This window comes from Aquarana catesbeiana, linkage group LG01 (assembly GCF_042186555.1).
Source record: "Aquarana catesbeiana isolate 2022-GZ linkage group LG01, ASM4218655v1, whole genome shotgun sequence".
Lineage (NCBI taxonomy): Eukaryota > Metazoa > Chordata > Amphibia > Anura > Ranidae > Aquarana > Aquarana catesbeiana.
The window spans coordinates 108,376,259-108,391,070 of NC_133324.1; the positions used below are offsets into that span (position 1 = coordinate 108,376,259).

At 41.3% G+C, this 14,812-nt stretch overlaps 1 protein-coding gene across 1 annotated transcript in view; it reads right to left on the reverse strand.

Annotated features, from left to right (window-relative positions):
- Positions 1–14,812, reverse strand: part of CDC20B (cell division cycle 20B) — a 93,151-nt gene that overhangs the window by 19,486 nt on the left and 58,853 nt on the right. Inside the window, exon 6 of the mRNA XM_073622761.1 lies at positions 7,739–7,834. Within this exon, the coding sequence (XP_073478862.1) occupies positions 7,739–7,834 (96 nt within the window). The remainder of the gene's footprint in view (positions 1–7,738; positions 7,835–14,812) is intronic.

The following is a 14,812-nucleotide window of genomic DNA, read 5'->3' on the forward strand; positions in this document are numbered from 1 at the left end:
AAACTTGAGCGGAATCCCGTCGGAAAAGCCGGCATATCTTTTTCCGACGAGAAAACCGATCGCGTGTATGCGGCATTGGGGTGTCTCCGGGAGAAGAGCTTTTATTTGTTGTTGTTGAAGCCCTGGAGTAAGGATAGCCCAACTCTGGTCTGCACTTTACCAGTTGACTTTGCACATATTGGACACTGTTGCACTTTATTGATTTGCACTGGAGAACTTTTTTTGATGATAATTGATAATCAGTGTTTGTGATTATTGAAATCAGTTTTTTTATATAACACTCAAAATAGATATTTAGTAGAAAAACTTTGTGTATCGTAGTTAAAACTGAAATGGAAGATGTTTTATCTTCGTAACACATGAATATTTCGGTCATATGTCATAACGCCACTCAATTTTGCCACTTTTAGCACACACTATGACAAATCACAGCTCGATGAATCAAACCCTACAAGAGATGAACTGATCAATAATTTTTTACAACTGCCCAGAACCTACTGAAATATGAACTTTGGAAAGTGTAGAGGAAGTTATAGAAACATGATTAAAAGATCTGCACTAAGTTGCCTTTGCTGAATTCTCCTTTTTTTTTTTCTCATAGAATTTATAATAAGAGTATAAGCAGTGGTGTATGCAAAATTTGAACAAAGAGGTCCGGATGAAAATGATTTCTTTATTGTTATAATAAATCCATGTAAGGATAAAGCCACTGACGCGTTTCACACCGTTATAGCAGGTGCTTATTCATAGCGAAGTTTTAAAATAATGACAAATAATGACAAAGACATATATATGCAAGCAGGCAAAAATGTAAATTGGTGTAATTGGGTATCGTGTACGCCCACTACAGGTGACACAATGCTCTCAGTTGATATAAAGGTGAGCCAGCTGGACTTCTCTCTCACATGATCACAATATTAACTCTTCAGACAAAAATAAAGACAAACAAGCCAAACCCATAAAAGATATATAAATAAAGACCAAAAATTTGACAGTGATGCATGCTTAACATAATTAAACCACCTGAAAATATCCCACTCAAGAAAGTCTTCTAAAACCAAAAAATTGTTTAAAAAAAACTTTCCATAAACATATGTGTGCATATAAGTATATGTACTTTGATAAAAATGCCTGTAGAGTTTCCCGGCAGAAACACCTGTGCATGCCTAGCATTAGAATTCTCATGTAAAAACATATAAATATATAAGAAGAAGAATCTATAAATATTGCTATTGCGCATGCACAGGTAGGTAAACCAAAATTCTGTCAAAAAACCTCGCTGGCAGTCAGGATTCCCATCACACAGCACAGCATGAAAACACTGCTATTAACCCCATGACAAAAAGACCAAATAATTGCATGCAGAGCAAACTTTCAGCCGCAAACAACATGTTCATGGTTATGATTCAATCAGTTAGATACATATAAGCAATATACCTCCTGCAGATATCAAGATCATCTATCAAACACACATATTGCAACATAAATTCTAGCAAGAATGAATACATGCAAGGAAGCAGATAGACGTGATCATGTCAGGAAGGAACTGTCAAAGACATATATATAGAAACGTTCTATCTGATCTTTTGGGAACCGTTTTTCTGTCTGTCCCATCCAAAATGAATGTGACCGGGTTGCTTAATAGACATTCTATATAACCCTATGCCGACTGTTTAGATGTCTTTCAGTCAGATGCCATTGACTGACAGCATACTACTCTCCCACATACGACTATTGTAGATAATTGAAAGCCTCCATATTCACATTTGAGTACAATGACATTAAAGTCTAGGAAGTATACCCATTATTACTCATAAAAATGGGAAATGCCGCATTCATGATTCATTCCCCGGGTTTTCTGGTGTTAAAAAAAAAAACATCACCACGTTTGTTAATTGTAACACGAGGTATCTGTTCTACTTTGTAACATGCCAATCATGTCATATAAAATGCGTTGGGCGTACTACACGCAGATTGCGTGATCGCTTGTACGATCATTTGTATGACATTCAGAAAGGTAACCAATGTAGCCAATCATTGGAATTTGGTACACCAGAAAAACACTTCGAGTTTAGTGATGCAGGTTGTTGAGGAGATATCTTTGCCAGTCAGAGGAGGGGACAAATTCAGAATATTATGTAAAAGAAAAGTATAATGGATCTTCTTTTTTAACACCAGAAAACCGGGGGGACAGAATCATGAATGGGACATTTCCCATTTTTATGAGTAATAATGGGTATACTTCCTAGACTTTTATGTCATTGTTCTCAAATGTGAATATGGAGGCTTTCAATTATCTACAATAGTCGTATGTTGGAGAGTAGGGATGAGTCCAATGTTCCGTTCGACTCGAACATCGGGTGTTCGCCTGTTCGTCGAACAGCGAATAATTTGGGGTGTTCGCTGCAAATTTAAAAAAATTTTGGGAGAAATCAAAAGTGCTATTTTTAAAGGCTTATACGCATGGTATTGTCATAAAAAGTGTTTGGGGACCTGGGTACTGCCCCAGGGGACATGTATCAATGCAAAAAAAAGTTTTAAAAACTGAAGTTTTTTTCAGGAGCAGTGATTTTAATAATGCTTAAAGTGAAACAATAAAAGTGAAATATTCCTTTAAATTTCATACCTGGAGGGTGTCTATAGTATGCCTGTAAAATATTTCCCGTGTTTACAACAGTCCCTGCACAAAATGAGATTTCTAAAGGAAAAAAGTCATTTAAAAATACTCGCGGCTATAATGATTTGTTGGTCCCGGCAATATACATAAAAGTCATTGAAATAAACGGCATGGGATTCCACCACAGTCCATTACCAGGCCCTTTGTGTCTGGTATGAATATTAAGGGGAACCCCGAACCAAAATTTAAAAAAAAATTGCGTGGGGGTACCCACAAATTCCATACCAGGCCCTTCAGGTCTGGTATGGATATTAAGGGGAACCCTGCGCCAAAATTTTTTAAAAAATGGTGTGGGGGTCCCCCTCAAAATCCATACCAGACTCAGGGTCTGGTATGGATTTTAAGGGGAACCCCGCGTCAAAAATTTTTTAAAAATGGCGTGAGGGTCCCCCCAAAAATCCATACCAGATCCTTATCCGAGCATGCAACCTGGCAGGCCACAGGAAAAGAGGGGGGGATGAGAGAGTGCCCCCACTCCTGAACCGTACCAGATAACATGCCCTCAACATGGGGAAAGTGCTTTGGGGTGCCCCCCAAAGCACCTTGTCCCCATGTTGATGGGGACAAGGGCCTCATCCCCACAACCCTTGCCCGGTGGTTCTGGGGGTCTGCGGGCGGGGGGTTTATCGGAATCTGGAAGCCCCCTTTAACAAAACAACAACAAATGTACCCCTACCATTTCACAAAAAAAGTGTCAAAATGGTAAAAGTGACACAGCTTGGGACGAGTCCTTTATTAAAAGATCAAAAAAATTAAAATGTCCCACAAAGTCTATTCATCTTCTTCTTCTCTCGCTCCAACGGACCGAAAAAAAAAAGGCGCGAACGATCCGCCTCCATGGGAGGCTCCCGCCGTATGCCCCGTGGGCGACCCCGCCCACCTCTGACGCTACGGGGAAGCCATAGGGATGTCCCCGTGTGTCCGTCGGAGTGAGAGAAGAAGAAGATGAATAGACTTCATAGGACAGTTTGATTTTTTTTATTTTTTAATAAAGGACTTGTCCCAAGCCGTGTCTTGTCATTTTTACCATTTTGGCACTGTTTTTGTGAAATGGTAGAGGTACATTTGTACAACGTTACCATTTCACACGGGGGAGGTCAGGATTTGAGGGTCCCCTTGTTAAAGGGGGCTTCCAGATTGTGATAAGCCCCCCACCCGCAGACCCCCACAACCACCAGGCAAGGGTTGTGGGGATGAGGCCCTTGTCCCCATCAACATGGGGACAAGGTGCTTTGGGTGGCTACCCCAAACCACATTCCCCATGTTGAGGGCATGTGGCCTGGTACGGTTCAGAGGGGGGCGTCTCTCGCCTCCCCTCTTTTCCTGCGGCCTGCCAGGTTGCGTACTCAGATAAGGGTCTGGTATAGATTTTTGGGGGGACCCCCACGCCATTTTTTAAAAAAAATTTGGCACAGGGTTCCCCTTAAAATCCATGCCAGACCTGAAGGGTCTGGTATGGATTTTGAGGGGGACCCTCACGCCATTTTTTTTAAATTTTGGTGCGGGGTTCCCCTTAATATCCATACCAGACCTGAAGGGCCTGGTATGGAATTTGGGGGGACCCCCACGCAATTTTTTTAAATTTTGGTTCGGGGTTCCCCTTAATATTCATACCAGACCCAAAGGGCCTGGTAATGGACTGTGGGGGAATCCCATGCTGTTTTTTTCAATAACTTTTATGTGTATTGCCGGGACCGATAATTCATTATAGCCGCGAGTACTTTTGAATGACTTTTTTTCCTTTAGAAATATCATTTTGTGCAGGGACTGTTGTAAACACGGAAACATGCGCCACTTTACAGGCATACTATAGACATCCCCCAGGGACGAAATTGAAAGGAATATTTCACTTTTATTGTTTCACTTTAACGATTATTAAAATCATTGCTCCCGAAAAAACGGCCGTTTTTAAATCTTTTTTTGCATTGATACATGTCCCCTGGGGCAGGACCCAGGTCCCCAAACACTTTTTATGACAATAACTTGCATATAAGCCTTCAAAATTAGCACTTTTGATTATTCATGTTCGTGTCCCATAGACTTTAATGGTGATCACGTGTTCAAATGAATTTTTTGCCTGTTCGCATGTTCTGCTTCTAACCGAACCGGGGGGGGGTGTTCGGCTCATGTCTATTGGAGAGTAGCATGCTGTCAGTCAATGACATCTGACTAAAAGACATCTAAACAGTCGGCAAAGGGTTATATAGAATGTCTATTAAGCAACCCGGTCACATTAATTTTAGATGGAACAGACAGAGAAACGGTTCCCAAAAGATAAGATAGAATGTTTCTATATATATGTCTTTGACAGTCTTTTCCTGACACGATCACGTCTATCTGCTTCCTTGCATGTGTTCATTCTTTCTAGAGTTTTTAGATGTTGCAATATGTGTGTTTGATAGGTGATCTTGATATCTGCAGGAGGTATAATGCTTATATGTATCTAATTGATTGAATCATAACCATGAACATGTTTTTTGCAGCTGAAAATGTTGCTCTGCATGCAATTATCTGGTCTTTTTGTCATGGGGTTAGTAGCAGTGTTTTCATGGTGTGCTGCCAGGGCCGTTTTTAAGGCAGGGCAAAAGGGGCAGCTGCCCTGGGCCCTGTCATCGTTGTGGGGCCCAAAGCAGCTGTCTCATACTTGCCAACTATCCTGGTTTAAATTCCCTCGTCCCTTGAGGTTTTAGTCCAGTGCTGTGTCCCAATATCTCAGTGTGAAGTGCTGCTACTAATGCTGCCCAGCTCTGTCCTTTTGTTGTGTACAGATGACTCATCTGCAGACCCTGTGTTTACATTTAAATTACCGGCATTCATATGTAAATATCAGCACCCAGCGTCATTGATATGTATATCTTGCCCCCCTGAGGTCATATTCATAGTAATCTCTAGCAGCCAATCAACATGCAGAAATCATGTGCTGTAACCTCTAGCAACTAATCAGTGATCAGTAATGTGTGCTGTAACCTCTAGCAACCAGTCAATGAGCGGTAATGATACACTGTAACCTCTGGCAACCAATTGCAATAGCTGCCTGATCTGATTCAGTAAACTGGTTTTGAGTCTAGCTGCTATTTATTGTATGTCTCAAAGCAGGTGGAGAGCAAAACTGCATGGGGGGGGGCCCAAGAAAAGTTTTGCCCAGGGTCCAATCAATATTAAAGATGGCCCGTTGTGCTGTGTGATGGGAATTCTGACTGCCTGCGGGGTTTGACAGAATTTGGATTTACCTATTAGTGCATGCACAAGAGCAATATTTATATATTTTTCTTCTTATATATTTAGATGTTTACATGAGAATTCTAATGCTAGGCATGCACAGGTGTTTCTGCCGGGAAACTCTACAGGCATTCTTATCAAAGTACATATACTTATATGCACACATATGTTTATGGAAAGTTTTTTTAAACAATCTTTTGTTTTTAGAAGACTTTCTTGAGTGGGATATTTTCCACCTGTTCAGGTCGTTTAATTATGTTAAGCATGCATCACTGTAAATTTTTTGGTCTTTATTTATATACCTTTTATGGGTTTGGCTTGTTTGTCTTTGTTTTTGTCTGAAGAGTTAATCTTGTGATCATGTGAGAGAGAAGTCCAGCTGACTCACCTTTATATCAACTGAGAGCATTGTGTCATCTGTAGTGGGCGTACACAATGCCTAATTACACCAATTTACGGTTTTGCCTGCTTGCATATATATGTCTTTGTCATTATTTTAAAACTTAGCTATTATTAAGCACCTGCTCTAATGGTGTGAAACGCGTCAGTGGTTTTATCCTTGCTGTATGGATTTATTATAACAATAAAGAAATTGTTTTCATTGGAGTGCGGCCATCCGGACCTTTTTGTTCAATTTTTGCATATGGCTGCATATTGAGCAGCACCAACGCCTGGAGAGGGGAGAGATCATTAGGAAGTAGACACCTGGAGCGGGTTCTTCTTTTTATAAGCAGTGGTGTACATGGGGAAGGCAGACCCTTTCTGGGAGTGAAAAGTCAGTACAAAATCCCTGAATATAACATGTAGCTTCATCATTACATTATTAAACTATTTGAGAAAGCCATCAACTCCAATGGCTTTAAGGACTTGTTATTCCATGCAATTTTCTAACCTGGGACATTAGATGGAATTAAAGGTTGTGGTTATACATCTTGTATCACAGTATTGTAACACATACATGAGCTTGGTAGGATCTCTGTGCTCATTTTAATCATTCTTCATTAGGTGTAGATAATTGTGTGTATACTCGAGTATAAGCCGAGTTTTTCAGCACATTTTTTTGTGCTGAAAACGCCACCCTCAGCTTATACTCGAGTCAAGCACTTTTCTGCAGCAGAGAATGACATTTTCCGAACCGACTTTGGTAGTGCTAGTTCAACTGGGTTTGCACACCAAATTTGGAGTTCCTAGCACCAAGTGGCTCCGAAATACGAGGCCCCAAAATCGGTCAACTGTGGTCCATCTGCAGCAATGTCATTTCGGGACCCTTTGGGTCCAGAGACCCCAAATTTTGGCTGCAGCTAGGGGGCATCTAGGAACTCTTAACTACCGAGTTTGAAGTTCGGGGGACTTATGGCAAATGGGCACAGTGAGGCTGCAAGTGGGCATTGTTGACCCTCTTTTCCACTTACAGTAGTTGCGCATTTCTCACCCTAGGCTTATACTCGAGTCAATACGTTTTCCCAGTTTTTTGTGGTAAAATTAGGTGCCTCGGCTTATATTTGGGTCGGCTCACAAGAGATAAATATTTGCTATTTATCTCTTGAAAAAAAAATAGAATTAAAATAGAAAATCAAATAATAAACAATTGGCTAATTTACTAAAGTGGGAATTCACAGTCACATCTATTCACATAGCAGAATTTGATTAAAAAAAAAGCTTCTCCTTCTCATTAGTGGATATTGAACGTGCACCCAAGGTCTCTTTAGTTCACTGCATCTGAAACTTCAATAAAATATAGCCAATGTAATTTTATGCTGATTTAACTAATGGAATAATTATAATAACACAAATAAAAACATTAAATAAAACAATGATGAAATTCAACTTACAGGGACTTACAATAATCGTTTCGTAGCCCTGTGACATGCAGTTTTATCTCTGGCTGGATATTTACATCAGAAGAATGGTCACATATTTTTTTCTTGTTTTGACAGCCTAAAGAGAGACAGAATATTGAAATGCAATGGATTTATTCAATTTTTTTTTTTTTTTACAAAAATGACAATATGAGTACCAGTCCTAAGTGCTTTGCAGGGCTGTATATACTAAAATGGCAACTATATGCCAGTGCCTAAGGCAGTAGGTTAAAGGTGGCAATTTACAAACTGCAATTACTTTTTCTTATTTTGTTATCCTCCTCTGATCGCCTCTGTGTTAAAATTTGTCAAATTAACTATAGGAGGGAGTATTTGCAAGACCTGTTGACATCAAGAGGACTCATTATAGTTAAATAAACATGAAATCCTCCCTTCTATTTCTTTTTTTTGGCCTCTACAATTAAAGACATATTCAATCATATTGCAAAACAAATAGTAAATGCACCCATATTGATTTTAAAAAAATATGCATTATTATTTTTTTTTGCATTGAAGCCTGCACATGCAATTAGTGGATCAAGTATGCAATGCATAGGCTCCAGTGGATTATTCCTTTAACCACAGGTCTGTACAGAGGTATGGAAGTATAAATGAACTACAAGTGTGGTGATGTCACTGCATGTGTGATCGATTGAGATCTACAGGTCCCACTGCCATGGTTGCAGATGGGATTTGAAGTCTCTCTATTTATGGAACTCTGCGAATGGATAATGCAACTGTGTGAGTGTAACTATACAGAGCAGCATTCAGAAAATGACCGGAGCCTGCAAAGAGAACAACCCCAGATTCTGCAGGTGGAGGGGATGGTAAAAAGGCTGCATACTGTCAACATGTCACATGCTATTGCATGGGTGTAACGTGAAACATGGTCATAAAGGTGGAACCCCAGAGGTAATTATTAGTTGGGTTTAAATAGTCGGGGTTGGGTTTAAATTTAAATATGTCTACCCATGGTTCATAATTCAGATTTTTGTAAGCCTTAAAGAAGGAAAACACATACATTAAGTATATTAGGCTTTCCACAGTCCAAACAAATGCATAAAAAAAAAATATCTTTGTAAATGTTGAAGAAAGGCTGTTCAACGAATATCTTAATCATTATGGAAAATTCTCAAGAACTGATATAAAAGCTGAAAGTGTAACTTTCCTATCACATCAAGCCACAATCTGATGTGTGTATACACTGATAATAAAAATAGAAATATTTTATCGTAAATTAGTATAATCACTGAAATGGGCTGAAACCGTCTATGAGCCCCAATATTATACCTTGTACCCATACTGAGCAACATCATAAGTCAAGGCCAAAGGATGGCCCCCTGTTTTATGTAATAATGTATACAGCAGCTAGTACAGCTGCATTCTAAAGATTGGACACCCCTGCCCAATGACATATTTTGTCATTTTTATAGATGAGAAGTACTAAACAACAGCTGCAGGAAACAGCAGGAAATAGTCATTTTGGCTGAGCAAAGTAAATTGTAACTTTGCATTAACATTTGCAAATATCGTTTTTAATACATCGTTTCCTGCAGTAGTTGCTTATTACTTTTCCGTTTCAATGAAGAATGTAATTTGGCCATGGGTGCCCAAGCTTAAGGCCTAACTGAACCCAAAATGATTTTTTTCTTCCTTTACCTACCTCCCACACCTTTTGCAGTTTTCCTTACTTGGCAAAGCCAGTTATACATGGTCAGCAACAATACTCAGGTAGCCCGTGGCATTTAAAAGATGCTCAATTGGTACTAAGGGACCAAGTGTGCCAAGAAAATATCCTCCACACCATAACACCATCACCAGCCTGAATTGTTGATACAAGGCAGGATGGATCCATGCTTTCATGTTGTTTATGCACCCATTCCCCTTTTCAGGGCACTTTCCTTGCACATCCCTTTTCCACAATCATCCATTACTTATCATTGGGTATGCGCCCTTCTTGGTGTACCGACCAGCTGACCAGGGCACACCTCAGGTCTGTGTTTCATTGTGAGTTTTGTGGCATCTTTATGTGGTTCTGTGTCTGTCTCAGTTCAGGGACACCGATCATAAAAAAAAGATATATAAATATATAAATATATAGATAGATAGATAGATATTATCTATCTATATATATCTTTATATCTATCTATCTCTCTCTCTATATATATATATATATATATATATATATATATATATATATATATGTGTTTATATACATGTATATATATATATATATATACACATACATATACATATATATATATATATATGTATATATATATTTATTTTTTTTGTATACATGTATATGTACTGTATATAAACTGCATCACCTGCTAAACGATTAGTATTTCTGGTCCTGAGATCTACACAGCTCTATATATTGTAGGGTGACTATGCTGCTGGTACTGTTCACACTCTCATAAATGTTCCAAGTATATTTCAATCTTAAATAGTACTGTAGCGTGGTACTATTTAAATTTACACAGCTTTGCCACACTTTACAGCCTGGTTGGTATCCTGACTTTTTTTTTCGTCATTGCACATAATGGTCACTTTCCTGCCCCAGCTTGTGATTGGACAGTGAAGGAGCAGCAGCTCATCCCTCTACTCACTCTGCTCTCTCTTCTTGTCAGCGTGTTCCTTGTCAGTACATGTTCATGCAGCACATCAGCATAGTTGCCATCAGTGTAAAAAAAAATTATAGGGACACTTTTTTGTCTGTGGGTGGAGTCCTATTATAATTAGGGGGTGGGGCATGCGTTTTAATGTGTGGTGTAGAGGGGGACAATAATGTGGCATGGTTTCAATGGAATAGTGGGCGTGGCTTAAGGGGTGTGGCTCAAAGGGGTGTGTGGTCCGAGTCTGAGATGAATGACGGATGGAGGGAGATAGAAAGAAATAGGGAGGGAGGGAAGGAGAAAGAAGGAAGGAAAGAAAGAGGGATGGAGGGACAGCAGGCCCAGATCCTACACCACAATAGAAATATGTGTATTCCATAAAGTTTAACAATCAGCAGCTAAAGATACTCCAAACACCTGGTGTTAGTGCTTCAATTATCCTGACACCATGGTTGGTATGGTGTGTGGATGATTGAAGCGCATTATTATTATTATTACATTGTAATATAAAATGAAATATTCTACATTATGGTGAGTGGGAGCCCTGAGTGTGTCCCCTGCCACCAGATGCCATCAGGTGTCCCCAGTGTAGTCCCTAATTCCATCAGGCATTCCCAGCAGAGTTCCTCCTTACATCAGATGTCCTCAGCGGAGTGCCTCCTTCCATCAGGCATTCCCAGCAGAGTCCCTCCTTACATCAGGTGTCCCCAGTGGAGTGCCACCTTACATCAGGTGTCCCCAGTACAGTACCTCTTACATCAGGTATCTCCAGTACAGTACCTCTTACATCAGGTGTCCCCAGCAGAGTGCCTCTTATATCAGGTGTCCCCAGCGGAGTGCCTCTTATATCAGGTGTCCCCAGCAGAGTGCCTCCTACATCAGGTGTCCCCAGCAGAGTGCCTCTTACATCAGGTGTCCCCAGCGGAGTGCCTCTTACATCAGGTGTCCCCAGCGGAGTGCCTCTTACATCAGGTGTCCCCAGCGGAGTGTCTCTTACATCAGGTGTCCCCAGCGGTCAGTGTCCCCAGCGGTCAGTGTCCCCAGCGAAATGCCTCCTACATCAGATGTTCCCAGCGGAGTGCCTCTTAAATCAGTGCCCCCAGCGGAGTGCCTCTTAAATCAGTGCCCCCAGCGGAGTGCCTCTTAAATCAGTGCCCCCAGCGGAGTGCTGGCTGCAGACGGAGTGTTGGCTGCAGTCTAGGTACATCTCCTCTCGTTTCTCATCTTCAGTGGAGAGGGGTGGGGCCGATCCGTGCAGCTAACCCCGGCTGGAAAATTGTGAAGAGAGAAGCTGATTCATTGGCTGCACGGATCGGCCCCTCCCCTCTTCAATGAACATGAGGAACGAGAGAAGATGTAGCTGAACACAAGGGGAAAGCTCTCGCGGTGGCAATTTTGTTGGAGAACTGCTGCAGAGCCAAACATTCCCGTTTTTCCATGGACAAAAGGCAAAATCCCGAATCAGGACGGCCTCTGATCGGGACGAGGGTCCCAAAATCTGTATTGTCCCGGGAAAATTGGGACTGTTGGCAACTAGGGATGAGCCGAACACCCCCCGGTTCGGTTCGCACCAGAACCTGCGAACGGACCGAAAATTCGCATGAACGTTAGAACCCCATTTACGTCTATGGGACTCGAACGTTCGAAAGCAAAAGTGCTCATTTTAAAGGCTAATTTGCATGGTATTGTCCTAAAAAGGGTTTGGGGACCCGGGTCCTGCCCCAGGGGACATGTATCAATGCAAAAAAAACTTTAAAAAACAGCCGTTTTTTCGGGAGCAGTGATTTTAATGATGCTTAAAGTTAAAAAAAAAAGTGAAATATTGCTTTAAATATCGTACCTGGGGGGTGTCTATAGTATGCCTGTAAAGTAGCGCATGTTTCCCGTGCTTAGAACAGTCCCTGCACAAAATGTCATTTTTAAAGGAAAAAAAGTAATTTAAAACTGCTTGCGGCTTTAATGTAATGTCAGGTCCTGGCAATATGGATGAAAATCAGTGAGACAAACAGCATGGGTACCCCCCAGTCCATTACCAGGCCCTTTGGGTCTTGTATGGATATTAAGGGGAACCCCGCACCTAAATTAAAAAAAGGAAAGACGTTGGGCCATCAGGCCCTATATACTCTGAACAGCAGTATACAGGCGGTGCAAACAAGACAGGGACTGTAGGTTTGTTGTTAAGTAGAATCTGTTTGTAATTTTGAACTGGTACATTTTTAATGTGTTTAGCTCCAGCCAAAAAATCTATTTTAAGCTTTTTGGAAAACATAGGGAAGGGTTATCACCCCTGTGACATTTGTTTTGCCGTCTGTGCTCCTCTTCAGAAGATTTCAGCTCATTTTTTGTCCCAATGACAAATGTTTTTTGAAAATTTGGGGGTTTTTGTGAAACAAGGATTGGTGCTAAAACATCAGTGGAAAGGAGAAACGTTTTTCCCATATTAACTCTTACAGGAGAGAATTTCCCTTCCTAGGGGTAGATTTCATCTCACTTCCTGTTGTCTCCTTCCGTTTGCAAGTAGGAGTCGTTTGTAAGTTGGATGTTTGAAAGTAGGGGCCTGCCCTATATACTCTGCAGAAATTTAGGCCTTAGGTGTTGTTGTGGCCACAACTCTGTAAGCCCTCACAGGGCCCTGCTGTGAAATATTAGATCAAGAATTGTAATTACATGTTGAACAGGGGCAGAAAAATTGGGCCTTTGGTGGTGGTGGTGCTAGTGCCACAACACTGTAAGTCTTCACTCGCTCTTGGTGGGCGCAGAAACGGGCCCTGCTGTGAAATATTAGATCAAGAATTGTAATTACATGCCCCTGTTGAACAGGGGCTGAAAAATTGGGCCTTAGGCACTGGTGCTGGTGCCACAACACCGCAACCCCTCACAGATACTCTAGTTGGAAAGCAGAAACGAGCCCTGCTGCAAAGTATTGCACCAAAAATTGTAATTACACGCCCCTGTTAAACACTGTGCAGAGGTCGCACTACACTAACTTGTAGTTTTAGCTGAACACTGTGAGCAGGAAGCACTACACTAACTTGTAGCTTTAGCTGAACACTGTGCAGAGGTCTCACTACACTAACTTGTAGTTTTAGCTGAACACTGTGAGCAGGACGCACTACACTAACTTGTAGCTTTAGCTGAACACTGTGCAGAGGTCTCACTACACTGTGTTGTAGCTTTAGCTGAACACTGTGCAGAGGTCTCACTACACCAACTTGTAGTTTTAGCTGAACACTGTGCAGAGGTCACACTACACTAACTTGTAGTTTTAGCTGAACACTGTGAGCAGAACGCACTACACTAACTTGTAACTTTAGCTGAACACTGTGCAGAGGTCTCACTACACTAACTTGTAGTTTTAGCTGAACACTGTGAGCAGGACACACTACACTAACTTGTAGCTTTAGCTGAACACTGTGCAGAGGTCTCACTACACTAACTTGTAGCTTTAGCTGAACACTGTGCAGAGGTCGCACTACACTAACTTGTAGTTTTAGCTGAACACTGTGAGCAGGACGCACTACACTAACTTGCAGCTTTAGCTGAACACTGTGCAGAGGTCTCACTACACTAACTTGTAGTTTTAGCTGAACACTGTGAGCAGGACGCACTATACTAACTTGTAGCTTTAGCTGAACACTGTGCAGAGGTCTCACTACACTAACTTGTAGCTTTAGCTGAACACTGTGCAGAGGTCTCACTACACTAACTTGTAGTTTTAGCTGAACACTGTGAGTAGGATGCACTACACTAACTTGTAGCTTTAGCTGAACACTGTGCAGAGGTCTCACTACACTAACTTGTAGCTTTAGCTGAACACTGTGCAGAGGTCTCACTACACTAACTTGTAGTTTTAGCTGAACACTGTGAGCAGGAAGCACTACACTAACTTGTAGCTTTAGCTGAACACTGTGCAGAGGTCTCACTACACTAACTTGTAGTTTTAGCTGAACACTGTGAGCAGGACGCACTACACTAACTTGTAGCTTTAGCTGAACACTGTGCAGAGGTCTCACTACACTGTGTTGTAGCTTTAGCTGAACACTGTGCAGAGGTCTCACTACACCAACTTGTAGTTTTAGCTGAACACTGTGCAGAGGTCACACTACACTAACTTGTAGTTTTAGCTGAACACTGTGAGCAGAACGCACTACACTAACTTGTAACTTTAGCTGAACACTGTGCAGAGGTCTCACTACACTAACTTGTAGTTTTAGCTGAACACTGTGAGCAGGACACACTACACTAACTTGTAGCTTTAGCTGAACACTGTGCAGAGGTCTCACTACACTAACTTGTAGCTTTAGCTGAACACTGTGCAGAGGTCGCACTACACTAACTTGTAGTTTTAGCTGAACACTGTGAGCAGGACGCACTACACTAACTTGCAGCTTTAGCTGAACACTGTGCAGAGGTCTCACTACACTAACTTGTAGTTTTAG